Genomic DNA, 17,795 nt, shown 5'->3' on the forward strand with positions numbered 1-17,795 from the left:
GAGAAATATTGACACAAGAATCTTCTCACCAAGGGTTTACGTCCTCCCGGAACGCCGGGGAGTGATTGTTGGAAGGATTATGCAAATTGCCTTTTAATAAATAAATTTCATTTGCTCGCTCAATCGACCTGTGGCACAGAGATTTATCAGCACACACTCAGTTACAATTGGTGGTTACTTTTAGTGCAGCAAAACCATTCCAAAAGTCCTTTAGTTTTGGAGGGATTTAGTGAATATTAATTGAAAATCCTTGCCCAGCTCAATCCCACAGATGCACAGATAAAAGGATTCGTTATGGGGCGACCATTCAAAGGCTCGGTGTTGTGTGCTGCTCAGGCTGCTGGGACGAGAATAGGAAAACAGGAGAAGCTCTTGCAAGCAGCCTCAAATTAGTTATACTTCCTGCTCGATACTCCCTGGCACGTAATCATAATCAGATTTGTGGACTTTATGAAAGACATAAACGAGCGTAGCGTCACAGCTCGGCAGGCCGACGGTTGGAATCCTCTCGAGAGATTCCTGCCGTGCTGCTGACGTGCTGCTCGATTGTAATTGGCGCATCTCTCGGCAGGAAAACGTTATGCAGTTAAGAATTATTCTAATGCGGGTTGCTTTGAACTTTTGCCTCGGCCCTGCCAGCTTTACTTAGTTATTCCTGCACTGTGCAGAACGTACGTCGTCTCATCGAAACTTTTCTCTCAAAATTGATGCTTTTTTTGTTCTTGCATGTAGCTACATGCTTTACCGAATGATTCTGTCTAAGCCGATAAAACTGTATCGTTGATTGGAAACACACTGGAACAGCAACTACTTAGTGTTAGTCTCGGCCAAACCACCGATTATGGTTTGGTCCGCCTATAATATGTTTCTTTGCGCCGGGAGCAGAGCGAAAAGCCAGATCGTTATCCTGTGATTGAAATCTTGGGCCCGAGGCGAGTTTTTACTTTGCTCATCCACCAATGTTGGAGTTTGGGGCGGTTGGCAAAAGCTGAATATATTAAATCCTCCATGATAATGAAAATGTTCCGGGCATATGAAGCTTGGATACATTCAATAATGTGATTTTCGCATTCCGATCGATCGTGTCCCTCGTCCCGTGGCGTCCCTGTCCATCCATGCGTCCCCCCACTTTACCCGCCCATGACTAATCCAATGGGATTCTGAGTTGGTTCGGTTGGAGAGAGTAGATCCGAAGCTTCCGATAGGCGCACACACACACGAGCACACACAGCCATCGCCAAGGGATGTAGACTTTATGCTCAAAACTTGCATGACCGTACACGCTACATTGGACCGGATGTATGGAAAGGAAGAAGACTCTCGATTGGCCATTGCCCGTGTGCCCTGAGCCGGCGGCCCAGTCTGGTGATGCGAGAGTGTTCGGTCTTGCAGAAATTCGATAGTCACAGTGTGACTTTAGCCCTGGACTGGAAGGTCTGTCGGGACGAAAAGTTTTCAGCTAGCTAGCTCAAACGCCCACATACTCTGCCCACACTGCTGCTCCAGAAGCTGAGTTTCTGATTATTTCCGCCTATCGATCGGATCAATTCTCGGACTGAAGAAAACCGGAAGTGACGCTAGAGTAGTCGATGACAGCAGAAGCCTCCGCTTCATCGTTCAATCGTTTGGACGGACGATGGGGGCCTCTTCCTCTTTATGGGGGATGTCGGCAGTCGGGGTGGAGTCGTGAGTGGGTTGTCTTCTTAGCCCGCTATATCCAGCCCCGGTCTCGGTAAGCCAAAACCTATACGTGGGGAAAGTATTTATACGGAGAAGATAATTCAATTTCAAAACTTAATTTATCTAACAACCACCAGTCGGCGATGTCGTCGTCGGCTCGAGCGACGCCTTGGGACGGTAGGATGTGGCTGCGCTCGGGCTGGAACTGCTAGAACTGCACAGGACGGGGAAGCAGTTTCGGGAAGCTTTTCGGAAGGTTGAAGGGCACAAGGAAGACATTTCTCCGCATCGGCCACCAATTTACGGATCCGGCTTCCATTGACACACTAATCTTCTAAATCGTCGTACAGCCGCGCCGGCCAGCAGATACACTTTTTTTGTTGTTTTGGTGCAGTGTTGGCCCTGTCTTTGCGAGGCGAGGCTTTTCGAGTGAGAAACCCCATTTGTTTTCTATTACCCGGCCAGCTTTGTCGAGCGACCACACATGACGAGCAGTGAGCGAGCGTGGCAAAGTGCAGTTTGGGTGGCGTGAGACCTAAATTGGGTGCTCTTCTAATGAATAGAGTGCCGAAATGCCCTCGGGCGATCGAATAATCTACTCCTATCGGTAAGCTGGGAATTGTTTGTAGGCGTTTCAGTGCTGTATAATAGATGAGGAGTGTGAGTGTGTGCGTGAGATAAACTTAAATGAGATGGTTTGATGTATTAATTCGGGCTATTATCAATAAGGATAATAGCCGTTGGGATCATAATTGGTTTGCGTATGCATTACAAATTCTTGCAGATCGCTAACATGATGTTCGAGCCTATTGTCGGCAAATGAAGGGCACGTTTGAATAGTTAAGTTATTTTTAAACTCATTTTAACGTATCGTGCGATGGACAAACAACACGTTATTGTGCTTATAATGAAGCTAATTTAATTTTTCCCCATCACATGTAAACTATTTGGAGGAAACTGTATTCCTCGTAGCCAAGCAACGTTTGTTTCACATGTTTTGCCCGTGTCATGATGCTTTCGTTTTTATTCTTTTCCCCGAACGAGCACCAGAGCGTCAAACTCCAGGAAACTGCTCAGTAAACGAGCACCACTATGGTGTAATTTAATTGTCGTTACGGGCACCAGCACCAGGAGTTGTTTAGGGAAGAATTGTTTTTTAATTATCCACGGGGAGTAGTATGGAACTACTTTGGTGAGGAACTTTTTCGAACTATAGCGCTGGGCGAGTCAATTCTGTCGCCCTATACAAGGGGTGCAAAGTTTGTTGGTTTTTTGTTTTTCTTCAGGGGCGAACACATTCAATTATTGAACGGCAATAGGGGTGTTTGGAAGTTTGGTGTGTATAAATATTTGATAGCCCGGTAAAGGTGAGCCTTAATAATTGAATACCACATGCTGTATTTTGAAAAATAGTTTCGCGATGGTTGGCACCTATCAAGGCGGAGTCATCTAAAACTAACTCTCAAAAGCTGGGAGTTATCCAGGGGTCTCACCTATAAATGTAGAAACTTCTTCTTCTTCTTCTTCTTTGGCCCTACAACCTTGACAGGTCTCGGCCTGCCATTTCTGACTTTCTGTGACTTAATTTTACCCGAAGTAAAGTAGTCAGCCCAATGTACGGAGAGGCACGGTCTAGATGTGATTTGAACCCCGGTCCTGTCGTGTGAAGACCGGTGCCGCTGTCGCCTCGATCACCGGATTTCCCCAGTAGATGTATGAAGGCTACATTATGTATTCCTCATGTAAGCTGGAGATCGCCAATTAGCTCTCTTGCTACTCTCGATCTCTTCGCTGTGCCGATCGCTTCTCCAACATCATTAAATGACCCAAGTTTAAAATATACAATAAAACTACAAATCATCGTTTTAATATTTATTTGTCCCATCACTACGCCCCCAATGATTGATTGTCTGCAGCGGCTAATAATAATTTCCCATCAGCTTTCCAGCACGTCCCCATTTAATTGATTGTTCAAACAAATTCCGTAACGAAACGAAACATTCGCCTGACAGGTCGATTCATTGAATCATACTATACCCCATTCAAATTTGATGGACCCGACCCGACGCGTGACGTTAATGGACGACATTTAAGCCACATTTAATACTCGCCGCCCGTGGTTCTAGGTATGTGAAATTAAATGGCAGATATTTATTTGATGTGCGGCGGCAACACACACCGCGAAGAATAAACGTGTCAGTTTGGAAGAAATTCAATTAGTTTTAATATTCCATCCCGTCGGTAGGAACACCAGGAACAGTTCCCGATCGTAGGTGAGCAAATGTTTTCGCTTAGGAGCTTGACAGAGGACACCGCACACACACACACGCACAGTGCAGGTGCGACTCGCACCAAACACTCAACCAATAATCCATTCGAGGCACGAATCGACAGGAACACTCCTCTTCGATTTATAGCGCCACCGAGCATCAATGACGGTGCCCCTTTCCGACGTGGAAGGTGCGATTGCGTGTGTGTGAGGTCTTGGGCCTGAAATTGATGCCGGAAATGAAGTAGCTGTCAACGGTCTAGCGTGGGTCGAGCAACACCCAAGCCGACGCGTTTCAACGTGAAACAAAGACAAAGTGAGCCTTGTCGGGTGTAGTTTTCCGTGCCGACGGAACGGCAGGGTTCAAAGTTGTCCACATGTCAAACGCCAAAACCGGGTGCGGCCATTGAGTTGGAACGTGAACCACTGATATCCCGGTGATCCTCGGTGCAGCAGTGCAGGACACTCTGGACAAGAAAACCCGTTTCAACGTTAGCTTGTGAACAATCGGTCCCGCGATAAGCGGTGTGTGCTGTGCTTTTGTTTTTTCTTGCTAGCGCCACTCTGAGTTGGAGGATAATTTTCCAGAAGAACTATCGGCCAATCGCGTCTGCCACAACTCAACTAGCTCGACTTCATCAGGCACCGTCGGGCCGTCGTCAGATGGCATGGCGAGTGGGAGCCCGAATGGCACACGGAACGAATCTGATTTACAACGCCAGTCTCGTCCGATGGCAATTTATCAGAGGCTTTGAGGCTGCTTTGAGACCAAGTGCGTGACACTGTTCCGACTGACTGATGACGGTGATGACGACGTGCTACACACTTCGATACTTCCCCGAGCGCAAAGCAAAGATCGATTTGCCGATTTTGGATCGCGATGCGTGGAACCGTTTGACGTGGCCGTGGGGTTTGACGGAACGGGGATGGCTCCGAGGCCGAACGCGTCATGAAACTTCTTGACACTTTGACGATAAATAATAAATCGCCGGCACCGGTGCCGAAGGAACGCTGGCAACCGTTCGTCGTAGGCTCATCATTGACGCATTGTGCAGAGTATGTACAACGTTGCCGCCGACGTTGTGTCTCCGTTTCTTTTCCTCTCGCTGTTGCAAAGTGATAGACAAAACGATGGAAAGCAATCACGAACACATAATGACGCGTAATGATATAATATGAAAACGTAATTACGTCAAATCTGTCAATTTATTTTGATTAATGCGAGTTTCTAGTGTCGATACGCCCTAGAGTGCGCAGAATTTGCATCCGACGATATCAATCTCGCGAAAATGTTGTTTCAATTGACGCGTGTGCATATGTGTTATCCGTAATGATGGCGACACAAATTGCGTATTGCTTCAGAATTTTCTTTCGGCTGGCTGGAAAATAAAATAACCGCATCCCATCATGCGTTTGTACTTTAACGAAGTCATATTTTTTACATTCATTTGAGGCTCCAAATACATGTAACAATTCTCTTTTCCTTCCTTTTTTTCTTGGTCAATTAATTAAAATTGTCTGATACGCGCTCTCCCGATGCAAGTCAGCATCCGTCTGGGGTTAGGGTGTATGCTGCTGCAACATCCACGTTACAGTTGGCCCTCGGGAAACCCCCCCACTGGAGCTGGAGACCCCATGAATCCGATCCTCGTTGCAGGAAATCCCACAAAACGGTGCTCGGCGGTGCAGCAGGACAACAGGTCCCTGAAGCAATTTCTGTTCCGTTTCAAATTCAATTTTTAATTAAAATTAGAACACGGGTTATGCTGCATGCAAAACCAGTTGCACCGCTCGGGTCCAGCAACCCGAGGGTGCATATGTTTTCTTTTCGCTGTTTTCACTCTATACTCTTCTCACTCTATGATCCGGACGCAAGCATCTGCACGCTACGCGAGCTTGTCAGAGCGATGGTGAATAATATTTCCCTTGTGTTAACAGAAATTCTGACTCTTTTCCTCACTGCCGGTACAGAATCTAGCTCGCCGCAGTGCCATAGTTGACCAGGGCAATTGCAGTGCTACATCTGGCGCTGGTAGTGCTGCGAGACATGCAGTTACGACAAGCGTTGGTCCATAATTATGGGCCTCAATCTTTTATGATGGTCTTTTCGTTTTGCTTTTGCTGCTTTTTCGCTTTTGTGCAGTTGAGGTTAGTTTGTGTGTAGCTGGTGAATGGGTAGCGAGAATCTGCGAAGCGTCTATGTCTATGTCTATATGTATCTGTCAGGTATTATCAAGAGTAATTGTGTCAGGAGTTAGGGTGGGGAGTCTTTTAATATTCCTAACACAACTTCCAGCTGTCAGAGATTGCATTTCTTTCAAACCGAATTGACCGTTTAGTGGGAGTTGTTAAGGTTGTGTGAGTGACCATGACGTAATCCTTATAATAGATAATTATGTAATACAATTTAGAAGATATTAAATTTTGTAGAGATTATAATGGCCGGTCTGGCAGGCGCATCAACGCCATCTTCTTCCTTTGGCACTACAACCTTGAAAGGTCTCTGCCTGCCATTTCTGGCTTTCTATGACTTGATTTTTACCCGTAGCAAAGTAATCAGATGGGATGGATGGGATTTGAACCCCGGATCTGCCTTGTAAAGACCGGCGCTACTGTCACCTCAGCCACCGGACCTCCCCGACTCAATCTTATTTTGGGCCAATACGCCTCCTCTGCCCGTGTGGACGGCGTTGACTGTCTTTACTGACTGGGTTGTCCAGCGCCATTCTCATGTCATGTCCTCCCCACCGGAGCCAGGCGAGTCTAATTTACTGCACAATGATGAGATCACCATAGTGATCATTGTCATTGTCGTTTATCTAAACATACGGAGCTATCAAACCTTCACTGCTCCAAACAGGTATGAAACCACAAAAAATAGAAGTTCATCGGCTTTAAAATAATTACTAAATTTGAAACGTCGGTTCATAATACCGCAAAGTCAACCTGCATTATTTAAACATAAATTTATGAAACGAATATTCAAACCATTTCTGGTATGTGTAACAATTCCATAGTTGATTCATGCAGATGAATTGGTAATGCTATTGATGTGTCGTTAATTGACAGAACTCCAACAATTTAAATTTTTCTTCAATTTTTTGGGTAAATTTAAATTTTACGAGGAATTCCCTGTGCTCTGTCAGCAATGCAAAATCATTCATTTAACCAAACCATTTAGATCATTACGCTGTAAACAATCAACAAAAAAATGCATTTCAAGTTGCAACTTTCCAAATTAAACATGCTTAAGAACAAAACGGAAAAATTAAACCACAAACACTGTTAATTTGTCTGAAATACCAGCAGCAATCAATTGTTTCACGGTAAAAAACTATTGATGTGCGGATGACAGGCACCAACGCTCTCTGCTGCTGGTGACATTAATGAAGGTTTACACAAAGCGTTAGCAGGTGATGAATGGCATTTTATTTGAATTCAATTTATACGTTTAATTAATATGCTCACGCTTCGGTGGGCTTTCACCGATCGGGTGTGTGATGTTTTGTTCGGACGAAGTGAAACAAAAACAAAAACCAACGGATAGCAACTTTGGTGCAGCAGTTGAGCGAATTAATTTCGATTTTTAATTGATGATTGTGAGGTGCTGATGATGGTTGTTCCAATTGGTAACATTTTTATGAAATGAAATTGTAATCGTGTTAAAAACTGTGTCAATTGAATACTTTTGTTGATCATTATGTGATCTTTTAAATACATTGTCGAAAAATACGTTTTTTTTTAAAAGAAATTGAATGAAATTTGCGTTTCCTAAGCTATATGCTATAAAAATGGTTCAGATACTTCCAACCAAACATACAAAACAGTGCATCCCAACACATCACCACACAGAGAGCATGCATACACAATGCAGAAATTGAAACAAAAAGCAATTAACGGGTGGGAAAAACGGTCATCCTCGGAGTCCGGAAACCCGACTGATGTGTCCGCCGAACGCCGCCCGCTCGATGAGTTCCGTCATGAATGTTTATTACATTTTATGAAGCGCCCCGAAGCATATGGTCATCAGATGGTGATGCACCGGAGATGCGCTCTATGTTATTTACGGCATTCTATGCCGTCAGCATTTAACTGGAACACTTCTCCCGTTTTTCATCCCCCGTTTATTTATTTCCTTTGTTTTGCTGGATCGAGGTCGGGATCGATCGGTTCGGCGTCGAGGCTAGCAGGCAAGTCAACGATTCGGCTAATAATATTCTTTGCTGCGGCGTCACGCTTGCAAACAAAATGGGAATCCAACGAAAGCGAAAAAAAAAGGGACAAAGGACGGCGTCCGAACGGGCCCTGGTTCCCATCATCATTGGCCGGGTTGGTTACGCCAGTGAATCCATCATCTTCGTCGGTGGTGTACTCGCGCGCTCGCTGATCAATTCTCACGATGATCCATTACGTCGCGGATTGGATTTCCTGCGAGGTAAACGTGGCTGCTGGCGGAAAATTTTCTTCCAGCGGTACATCTTTTATGACGCCGGAGAGGACAGAGCTGAAATAGGATTATTTAGTATCCGTCCGAACGGTTTGGACGAGTAATCTCGTTTTGAGGCGAGCTAGTCGAGACACATTGGGATGGTAGTTCGGGGACGTTATTTGATATTTATCCGCGGGATAGTGGTGTGTCACAGCGCGCCACACGAGGGAATTGTCCTTGCCAGTTTAACAACCCAGTCTGGTACGAGCGATGCACGCGTCGGGTCAATGTCACACAGCGTTTTGCTAAACTCCCCAGCAGCGCCCAAATATGCTTATGCAATCGGACGCTCCAGCTGGTCGCGATTGCATCAATCTTAATAAAAGCATGATGCTTCCCCACAGCTCGATTGGCTCGTGCTAAATGATTGCTGATGCAACTGATGAGTACCGTCCCAACACCGTGCTGCTGGGCCTTCGGGGAGTGAGTGAATGTGTTTAATTAATTTTTATTTATCATCAACACTTGCGACTGACTGCCCGCGAGCTGCTTTTCGCGTATGCAAATAGCTGACATCTGACGGATTGGCTGTAACACTGGGCGCGTTGTGCAGTTGCTCCGGTCCGGTGGACAATCGATGCTCGATTGAATTGTTGCTTTGCGAGCTACTTAAGGCTACTGACTACTGGCTGACCAGCGAGCGCACCACTCGGAACCAGGGCGCGAAAGCGATCAGGCTGATGATTGGTAAAATATTGTTTTGACACATCGCACTCACACACCGCACGAGAACGCACTCGTTACCAAGAGGCGACACTGGTGCGTGTGCATGAGTACGGGCCAAATGCATTAATCACAATTTATGCTGTACGGTTGGCGGTGCGATGCGATGGTGGCAAGAACCGGCCGGACGACGGACAGTTCGCCTTCACTAACGCAATTATTGTTCGCACGTCTGCCAGTCGTTCAATAATTAAGCTATGAAGCTTCCCGGAACCGTTATCCCACTGTGCGTCGGGCGGGTTCTTATGCAGAAGACGAAAGGCGTTTCATTATCGTTAGAGTGCTGTCAGCTTTGGTGTGAAAGCTTGCGCTTTGTGTACTGGCACTGTGGGTCCGAACGGTATGGTGTGAATGCTGGTGTGAGTTGTCAACTGGCTGGGCGGTTAGCTCACAAAGCAGTTGGTGAAAAATGTGTTTTTAATTAAATTCCCAGAAATTGCTTTTGCATACTTTACCCAACCATCAACCCAATTTTTCTAAATTTAAATTCATTTTCTTTACCGAAGTAGAATTCTCCATCGAAGTACATCGCCCTCAACGTGAAATGATTCACCGTAGTAGCACTTCTTCCCCTTGTTCGCTTATGCAACTGCATCGACCTGCATAAATCCGTTGCATCCGCATCGACTCGAAGTCGCACCGTGCCCTACAATTTACTGACCAAGCGGACAAGAAATCGTCAATCGTTCACGTACGTGGTTGGTCGCTTAATCCACGGCAAATGCATATCAAACGACCCAGCGAGTGTGTATGTGTGTGTGTGTGTGTGTGCGTGAGTCGCGATATTACGCTATAAAGCCTGCTGCGGCATCATTTGTCATGGTGTATGCAACACCCCTACCTCTCTTCTCTACCCGTCCAACCAACCCGGGCGATGGATGAAAATTTGCGGTGTATTTCCTTATTGCTTTTCAAATGGCTCAAAGGCTACCGTCGATCATACGGTGTCATTGAAACGATAAGTCCCTCCTGCTTCTTGCGTTGACAGGGGGAAAGGTGATACCAAGGGGCTTTGGTAGTGGAGAGAGGAAAGTGACGATGGATTGGCATTAGGGAAAGATCCGGTACTGGGCGGCCGAGTGCATTCGCCTGCCGGACTTGCAGCCCGAGTTCGCCAAACCGTGTGCCGACGCTTACGTGTGCACCACCGCTTACGCCTAGAAATCGAGGGAAGAATCGTTCTGCTACACTTGCTTGCGTGTCACAGACTGTTTACGATCGGATCAACGCTGTTTGCTAATTAAGAACTCGCTTCCGCTTGGGGTATGGGATTTTGAGCAAAGTTATGTGAAGAACGGTGGGATTAGGGAAGGGTTAGCAACAATTTCCAGATAATCTGCGTTTTATTTTGATTTCAATGTGGATGTTGTTATTTGAATTCTAGAGGAAATTTGTTTTGCTAATACGGGACCAAGCGTGACAGGATGAGATTGCCAAAAACGTTAATCGCTCTCGAAGACCTGACCTGTGGACAGGTGCAAATCTCTTTCTGTACCTTTTATATACTCTTTTTATTCGCTCTCTTGAGCCAGTCAAATAGTATTACAGGTTACGCAGGATTCAACAACACGCTCGGTATTGTATCTAATCTAACTTATACCACATTCCCTCTCATTCGATGTGTTAAAATTTCAAAATAAAAAAAAAAGTTCGATCGAGTTCATTATTACTTCTCTGCTCTTTTGTGGATCTTTTTTTTATCTCCCTTGTTACCTTAGGGAATTTTCGTTTCCGCTTTAGCCGATCAATGCCAATTAAAACCCTGACAGTAATACAAATTGCGCTGGATTACGATCCCAACCATTTATCCTTCTTCACAGTCAGTGGACCAATGAAAAGGGCACATTGTTCCTTGTTTACTATTGCGCTGTGTTCTACTTTCTTCTCTTTTCTCCCTCGCTAATAAAACCGCTTGAGCTAGAAAAACAACAACTCACAAAGCAGAAGTGAAAAGTCACATTAACCCTCGAGTCAAATTAACTTTCAGTTTGTAATGTACAGGATCGAACGAAAAAAAAAGCAAGTAACTTCCCCCGAAAAGCTTCATCAGCCGGAAATGAGCCTTTGATTACAATTTTTCCAATCAGATTGAAACAAAACCTTTGCAAGAGGGGGAAGAAGCGGGGCCTAAACTCCCAAAAACCCTAACAGAAAACAAGGCTTCGAGGGGTAAAAGAAATTACCTGCACAAGAAAATGGATAGCTCCCGCATAAAACCTGGCAAGAAAGGTGGTTCTGGTAAAGTTTCGCTGCGCTACCGGTCGCTAATCAGTGCTGACTCCTGTCGAGTCGGGTGAAATAAGAGATGAAATAAATTCAAAAAACGTTCGAAAACGTGAAAGCCTTTCCAAACACGAAATCAAATGAGAATCTGCACAGCGAGAGAAAAAAAGGCAGAAAACAAGAATTATCCAGGCTTTTCGGTGGGAAATTTGCAAAAAGGGTTCTGTAATTAATCTGCCGACGTGCAGTGATGCTGCTGCTCCCGGTACCTGGTGAAAGGAAGTCGTTTGGGCAATTGGAATTCTTGTTTTCCGAAACTTCAGATACCGATAGCGGGTCGTATTGTGTTTCGTAGTACACTGCGGAGAGAAAATTTTAATTATGTGCCTTGATTCGGTCGAATTGAGGTTGACGTGGTTAGGGTTCGCTCGTTACTTGTGCCAGCTACTACAGCATGCAATAAAATTAGTTTCGGATAGTTTAATTTAATTTATCAAAAAGCTATGGCCCTCTCACTTCATGGCTTGACACTTTACAGCAGCTATTTGCGCCTCTCCAAAATTTGCCTCATTTGGGCGATATTGTGACAGTGTGAAATGTAATACATTCAACCCAACCCAGAAATAGCACGGCTTACGGCAGTTTGGAGCTATCGATGGAATGTTGCCATTCAAATAATGTAATGACCTGTAATTTGTCCCAATACCACCAAAACCGGTAATGACGTAGCACTTTGAGCACATCCCGAAATGTCACGTTCGCCACTTTGTTTGCGTGCCTATGACGCACAGTATTTGCTTACGCGCTGACGAAAACAACCTCCGTCACCGGTGGCTGGCCGAAAAAAGGTCGCCTACCTCGAGCTTCTTCCTCAATGAAGCTCATCAACATTCAGAACAAAAACCGATCGTTATCCTCCCGAAAAACGCAACCGGCTGGTGTTTCCGGCTGAATTTCATCCAATCGATATGGGTCCATTCCTGAAGGCCCGGCGTGTGAAGGTGAGGTGAGGTGAGCAACACCGGGGAGGGCGGAAAAGTTTCCAAGAAAATGATATCGTCGCATTCGGCGCAAGGATGCTTGGCACGGGGTAGACGCAAAAATTGATCCCGGATGTCAAAGATGCCATACGACGAATTGGGCCACGAGCAGGAAGGAGAAAGTAAAAAATGGCAGCAACAGCAACCAAACAAAAAGGGCTGGAATGTTGTGCTTCAGGCTCTTTGCCTCACCGCTTCCGGAAATCGGAACCTAAAGTTGAAGAAACAAATAGCTTCCGCTTTCGTTTCGATGCTGAACGCTCTTCTCGGTCGACTCGACTCGTCAGAAAAGGTGGCGATAAAACGTTGCTCTCCTTCAGACCTTTTGTCTTTTCCGACCGTCCGTTCGGCTACCAAAAATATTATTTTTTACTTGTTTCCATTAAATCATGCCACCCCGGTTGTTGGTTCCCTGTTCCCGAAAACTGGGTCACCGGCATAGGTCTGCGCTAGTTTCGCCGGCAGTGTGATGGCGGTACGGCTTATGATCAGTCCAGTTTTGCACCAGCTCACCAGACACCGCAACCATTTACCGCTGTCCCGACACTGAGGATGAGGATTTCTGGCGCCAGCGAAATGGGGACAAAATGTTAAATGAATCAAATTTACACCAATTATGCGACCATCATCATTCGTCATCCGTAGCTGAGCCGGTGATGCTTGGCGATGCCTTGGGTCAGTAAGCGTGCAGCGATGGCAAATGGCGAACCACGCGAATAAAACGGGCACGGCTTAAATGTAGCGGCTCGAGCGTAGGATTGCTCCTTTTTTATGAGAAAATAATATTAAATTTACGATTTGAAAGAAGATATTTGATTCAATTTGTATTACTTCTATTGCTCGATGTTTTAACGTAATCAAATGTAGGAACCATGAAGTAAAAAGTTTTGTTGGGAAGTTTAAGTAGAATATATTAAAATGTCAAACAGCTATGGTTGTATGATAAAGCTACAAATTAAATTTACTGTTTATTGGAACCTTGTATCTTTTTTCTTTCTTGCACCGATATTCGACCAAAGAGTTGCTACATTTTAATGGAATTATCTAGATATGACAGGAGTAAGGTGTCGCGCTATCAAAAATGCAATACGAACTCTTTGGCGCAAGTGCCGTAAAAATGAAAAGGTATGCACAGCTAAATACCTACACGGAAGATTAAAAACGGGTCATGATAGTCCTCTCGATTCAGTAGCTCAGCAAAAATATAGCGCATATGTGCTCCAAGATCCTTCCTGTAGTTCGGTTCTCCATCAGAGGATAAATCAGTAAAATAATATTCTCAGACCTCAAGCGATGTATATGGTTGAGACCCTCGAAAGGAAAATTGTCTTGTGATGACCGAAACTCGAAATTATTAAGTCAGTAAACTGGATACTCTTACATATGTAAGTGAGTCCATCCACGTGAGTCCATCCACGTATACATATTCCGAAGGAAGAGTTTGTTTTTAAGTTCAAAAATCGTATAATGGAAAATCAAGCCGAAAACATAATGATGACGCCTCTCAAGCACCTCAAGAATTTAGAATGGCTTTTGTTGTTTTAACCTCAACAGGAGAGAACTTCTAAAGGAGCAACATATTACTTGGCCTACATTGGGAACTTCTGCCAAAGTCGCCTATCATAGTATACCGTACTATACCTGCTATTTACTTCTCAGAGATTGAAATCCTGAGCAGTAACATACTTTTTTTAATCTCTCTTTACCTTAACATCCAGCAATACGGCCAGGCCGTTCTTTACGAATAAAAAAAAAAACCTTAACATCCACCACATGATATATGACTTCGATTCTAATTTCTAATGCCACTTGAAAAATTAAGTTTGTTCCGAAAACAGTTGAGCAAACCGATACTTTGGGATTTGCAACGGAATGTGTAAACACCTACTGATGGTCTATTGTCCCGGGCCTTTACTTCCCCTCCGTAGGTCACAAGCAAAAGGTCTCTATCACATGCCAATTGTAATTGTAAACTAATCCTAGAAATATCCGAGGTTCATAGCCAAATTAAAAATAGTAAAATTGATTCGTCATGATCCCACGCGATAAAACTATGCCTCACTGATACTGAAACCCCGCATAATGCTACCGTGAGAACTGCCAGCTGCCGAACAACAACTGCTGCTGCTGTTTAGCACAAAAAAACCGCTCCGTACGAGTGGTGCTGTCATTTAGTCTCCCACGATTGAAAAGCGACTCCCACTGTTTGCGGGAACTCCAAAAAAGAACCATCCTCACGCCAACACTTAATACGTTAGTTTTTGCCTCCGCGATAACAGTCGCCCCTCAACCAGCACCGCTGGCTGTGGGGACCGAGACCCCGACCGTTTAATTTGTTTCTGATGAATGTGTTAGTAAACAGGCGGGTACCGGGCTTATCCACGCTGATCTAGCTAATGATGGAAATCATGTTGTTTTTCGTCCTTTCAGCCACACACACACAAGCACACCCACATGCACCCACGACCCCATGTCACGCGTATGTGTCCCCGGGTCTTAACCTGTATCGCGTGACAAACGTGCCGGAATCGTGATTGTAACCCATTTGCTTGTTCGCTCCACCGTTCTATCGGGGGTCACCACAGGTTGCAGCAGCGTACCGTGGGTGACTAATCATCAGTCATCATCTAACCGTCAATTTATCCTTTACTCCCCAACTAATGATTTCCCTTCGTTTCTCTTTTCTGCTGGGGGGCCATTTTCCTCAGTTAATCGTTTCAGAGCGTGAGTCACACCGGTTGGTCGGTAGGGTTTTGGAATGGAGGACGGCTCAACTACAGGACGGCGAAGATTCAACTACCGATTGAAGGCTGAAATGATCCGGTTGGGCGTTTGAAAACGCGTCAAGAATTCCAATTAAAAACACTCCCAGGGAATGGTAAATAGCAGTGGCTCGTGTCAGTGTGTGCCAGAACATTAGAGCATAGAACCGATTTTCTCAACTTCAACAAACTCGTGTACGACCGTACCTTAATTAACGTGAATGTTGTGTCCGCAGTGTTGTAAGCCGAGCCGTGCGGTCCCCCAACAGGGGAATTAAAAGTGTGCATCGGACGGCATCCGTCGGCATCGACCCTCAAAAACGCTCCGAAATGCAGTCGGCAGCTGTTCCGTTTTTATGGTTCACGACATCGTTCCGCGATCACCGCTCACGCTTTCGACGCCGGTGCGATCGTGCGTACGATCATGTGTGATAGAAGCAGCAACAGCAGCAGTAGCAGCAGCAACGTGACGTATTATGGTGGTGTAAGAAGGAAAAAAAATGCATTCGTTCCAGAAAAGTGTCCCAGCGGGGCATCGGTTGGGGCCTTGTTAGTGCAAATGGGGGAAACTCGGGTCTCCTCACATAAATAAAATTAGAGCATAATCAAAACGGATCCCCCCTCGACGGTAGCAGCAAATAAATCTCCCCGTGAGCATGTGTTCGAGTGGTATGTGTGGTGAAAAGAAGGGAAAATGAATTTCGGAGTGTAGCGTGCGTGTCAAATTTAAGCTCTCAGTTAGGCGCAGTAACCCAAAACCACGGTCGAAGGTTGGAGAGAAGAAAAAGTAGTAGTTTCGAATATTTCGTAAGATCAAAGTGTTGAAAATCGAGTCTCCCCACTACCCACTAGTGTGACAAGGGTTTGGCATTAAGTGATTTCCCACCCCCTTCTCCACCATATATCCTCTGTGAGGTGAAGTCGAAGCTACACATATTAAAGAGGCGACAGAAAGATAGCGAAAGTCAAAAGATGTCGCCATCCGATCGGGCGGCAACGGCGTTCGGCGGCTCGTTAAAATCCGATCCATCACGGTTAAAGATGTATCGATGTCACAAGCGGCTCGATTTACAGCAGCAGCATCACAAATGCAAAAGCTACCGAAGAACGTTAGGGAACGGTCCTGGCTCCGGTCAGACCGCCGGTGAGCGTTTGTTCGAACCGATGCTTCTCCGCGCGCGTGAGCCTTGTTGCGCGCCGGATGTGGATGTGGAGTCTTCCAGTGCTAGTGATTGCCGGCGGCTGGTGCAATCCGATCCTACGGCTGGGCCACCGTACACCACCGCCAGCAACAGCAGCAGCCCGAGTGGCCGCTGTCCCACCGTTGGCCGTCTCCAACCATCGCGGCCGCGACGCATCTCGCAGCAGCTGTTCTGGACTGGCGTCCTGCTACTATGCGCCAGCTTTTGTACACGGACCGGATGTGACGATACGGAGCAGTTCCAGAAAAACAGTAAGTAGATGTATACATATATATATATATATATTTCTGGCCGTCACATGAGATAGATGGCAACGGTTTGCGACAGACGGTGGAGATATTCGAGGAATTTCAATGTCTTTCAATGACACCCGAATCGGGATGGATCGAAGTCAGTATTTTCGATTTAATCGGAAAATTGGATCCGGGGTTCGGGTCGGCGATCCTCCCGAAGGGCATCTGCAGCTGGAATCGATCCAACGGAATGGAACATGGATTTATGGGGTACGCCTTTTTAAATGCTTGTGGAATGCGAAACTTTTGGCCACGCACGTATGTATGTGTGTGATTTTTTTTACAACAGCCTCTTTCGGTTCTCATGTGCTCTCAGGGAAATTTTAAACCAAAGTACGCCAAACCCGCACCGCGTATCTTGATCGTGCGACGAGTGAAATGTGATGATCTCTATCTCGTTTCGGGAAAGAACATTCCGCAAGCATTTCAATTAAATTGTGGAAAAACTCGTACGAGAACCCGCGAAACAAGCACAATATCTAGTTGCAAATGTGGCCGGATTTCTTTTTGTAGCTCAGATCTTTACCGAGGGCCCATGACATTCTGTGGACTCCTGGTTTCGCTCAGCCCCGCAGGCAACGGTCGGGATGACGGGTAGTAAATGAATTTCTGGCTCCGTCTGTCATGTCGGGGTCGACATGTGCGCCAATGGCGGACGAGCACCGGGTACGGGCGCGTGCCCAGTCATCATTTGATTGATTTGACTGCCATTGATTTCGGTTTCGCGCCCGGCGGGGACCGATAGAAATCGGAAGCTCTTTTACTGTTTTTCGCTTCCCTTCGTTCCTTTCTATCAGCCTGAAAAGCACTTTGGCTTTTCCAAGAATCAATTTGGCACCCTGGGGCGCGCTCGGGCACAATAGATGTGCATGAGGTTTTTGCAAAAAAAAAAAAATAAATAAAATCGGGCTCTCCGGTAATGATGTACAGAAAAGGGCAAAATGGCGAACCTTTGTACCACGCTCTTTTACAAAAATCTCCCCCCGAAACATTACGTTGCATTATGTTTGTGGGGATGGAGGCCGTACGCTAATGTGGTACGATTATAATCTGCCTGTGCAGTGCCATCGAATTCCTAATGTCATTTTTCATCCTTCCTGTGTAACGAGGAAGC

The 17,795-nt window shown here is 45.7% G+C and overlaps 1 protein-coding gene across 6 annotated transcripts in view; it reads left to right on the forward strand.

Annotated features, from left to right (window-relative positions):
* The window catches only part of LOC118505166 (hemicentin-1), a 131,169-nt gene that overhangs the window by 50,103 nt on the left and 63,271 nt on the right, over positions 1-17,795 (forward strand). For all 6 annotated transcript variants that reach the window (XM_036040568.1, XM_036040566.1, XM_036040571.1 and 3 more), the window contains one exon: positions 15,133-16,639. In XM_036040568.1, coding sequence (XP_035896461.1) covers positions 16,159-16,639 — 481 coding nt within the window. In that variant the 5' untranslated portion in view covers positions 15,133-16,158. The remainder of the gene's footprint in view (positions 1-15,132; positions 16,640-17,795) is intronic.

The sequence above is a fragment of the Anopheles stephensi genome, chromosome 2 (assembly GCF_013141755.1).
Source record: "Anopheles stephensi strain Indian chromosome 2, UCI_ANSTEP_V1.0, whole genome shotgun sequence".
NCBI lineage: Eukaryota > Metazoa > Arthropoda > Insecta > Diptera > Culicidae > Anopheles > Anopheles stephensi.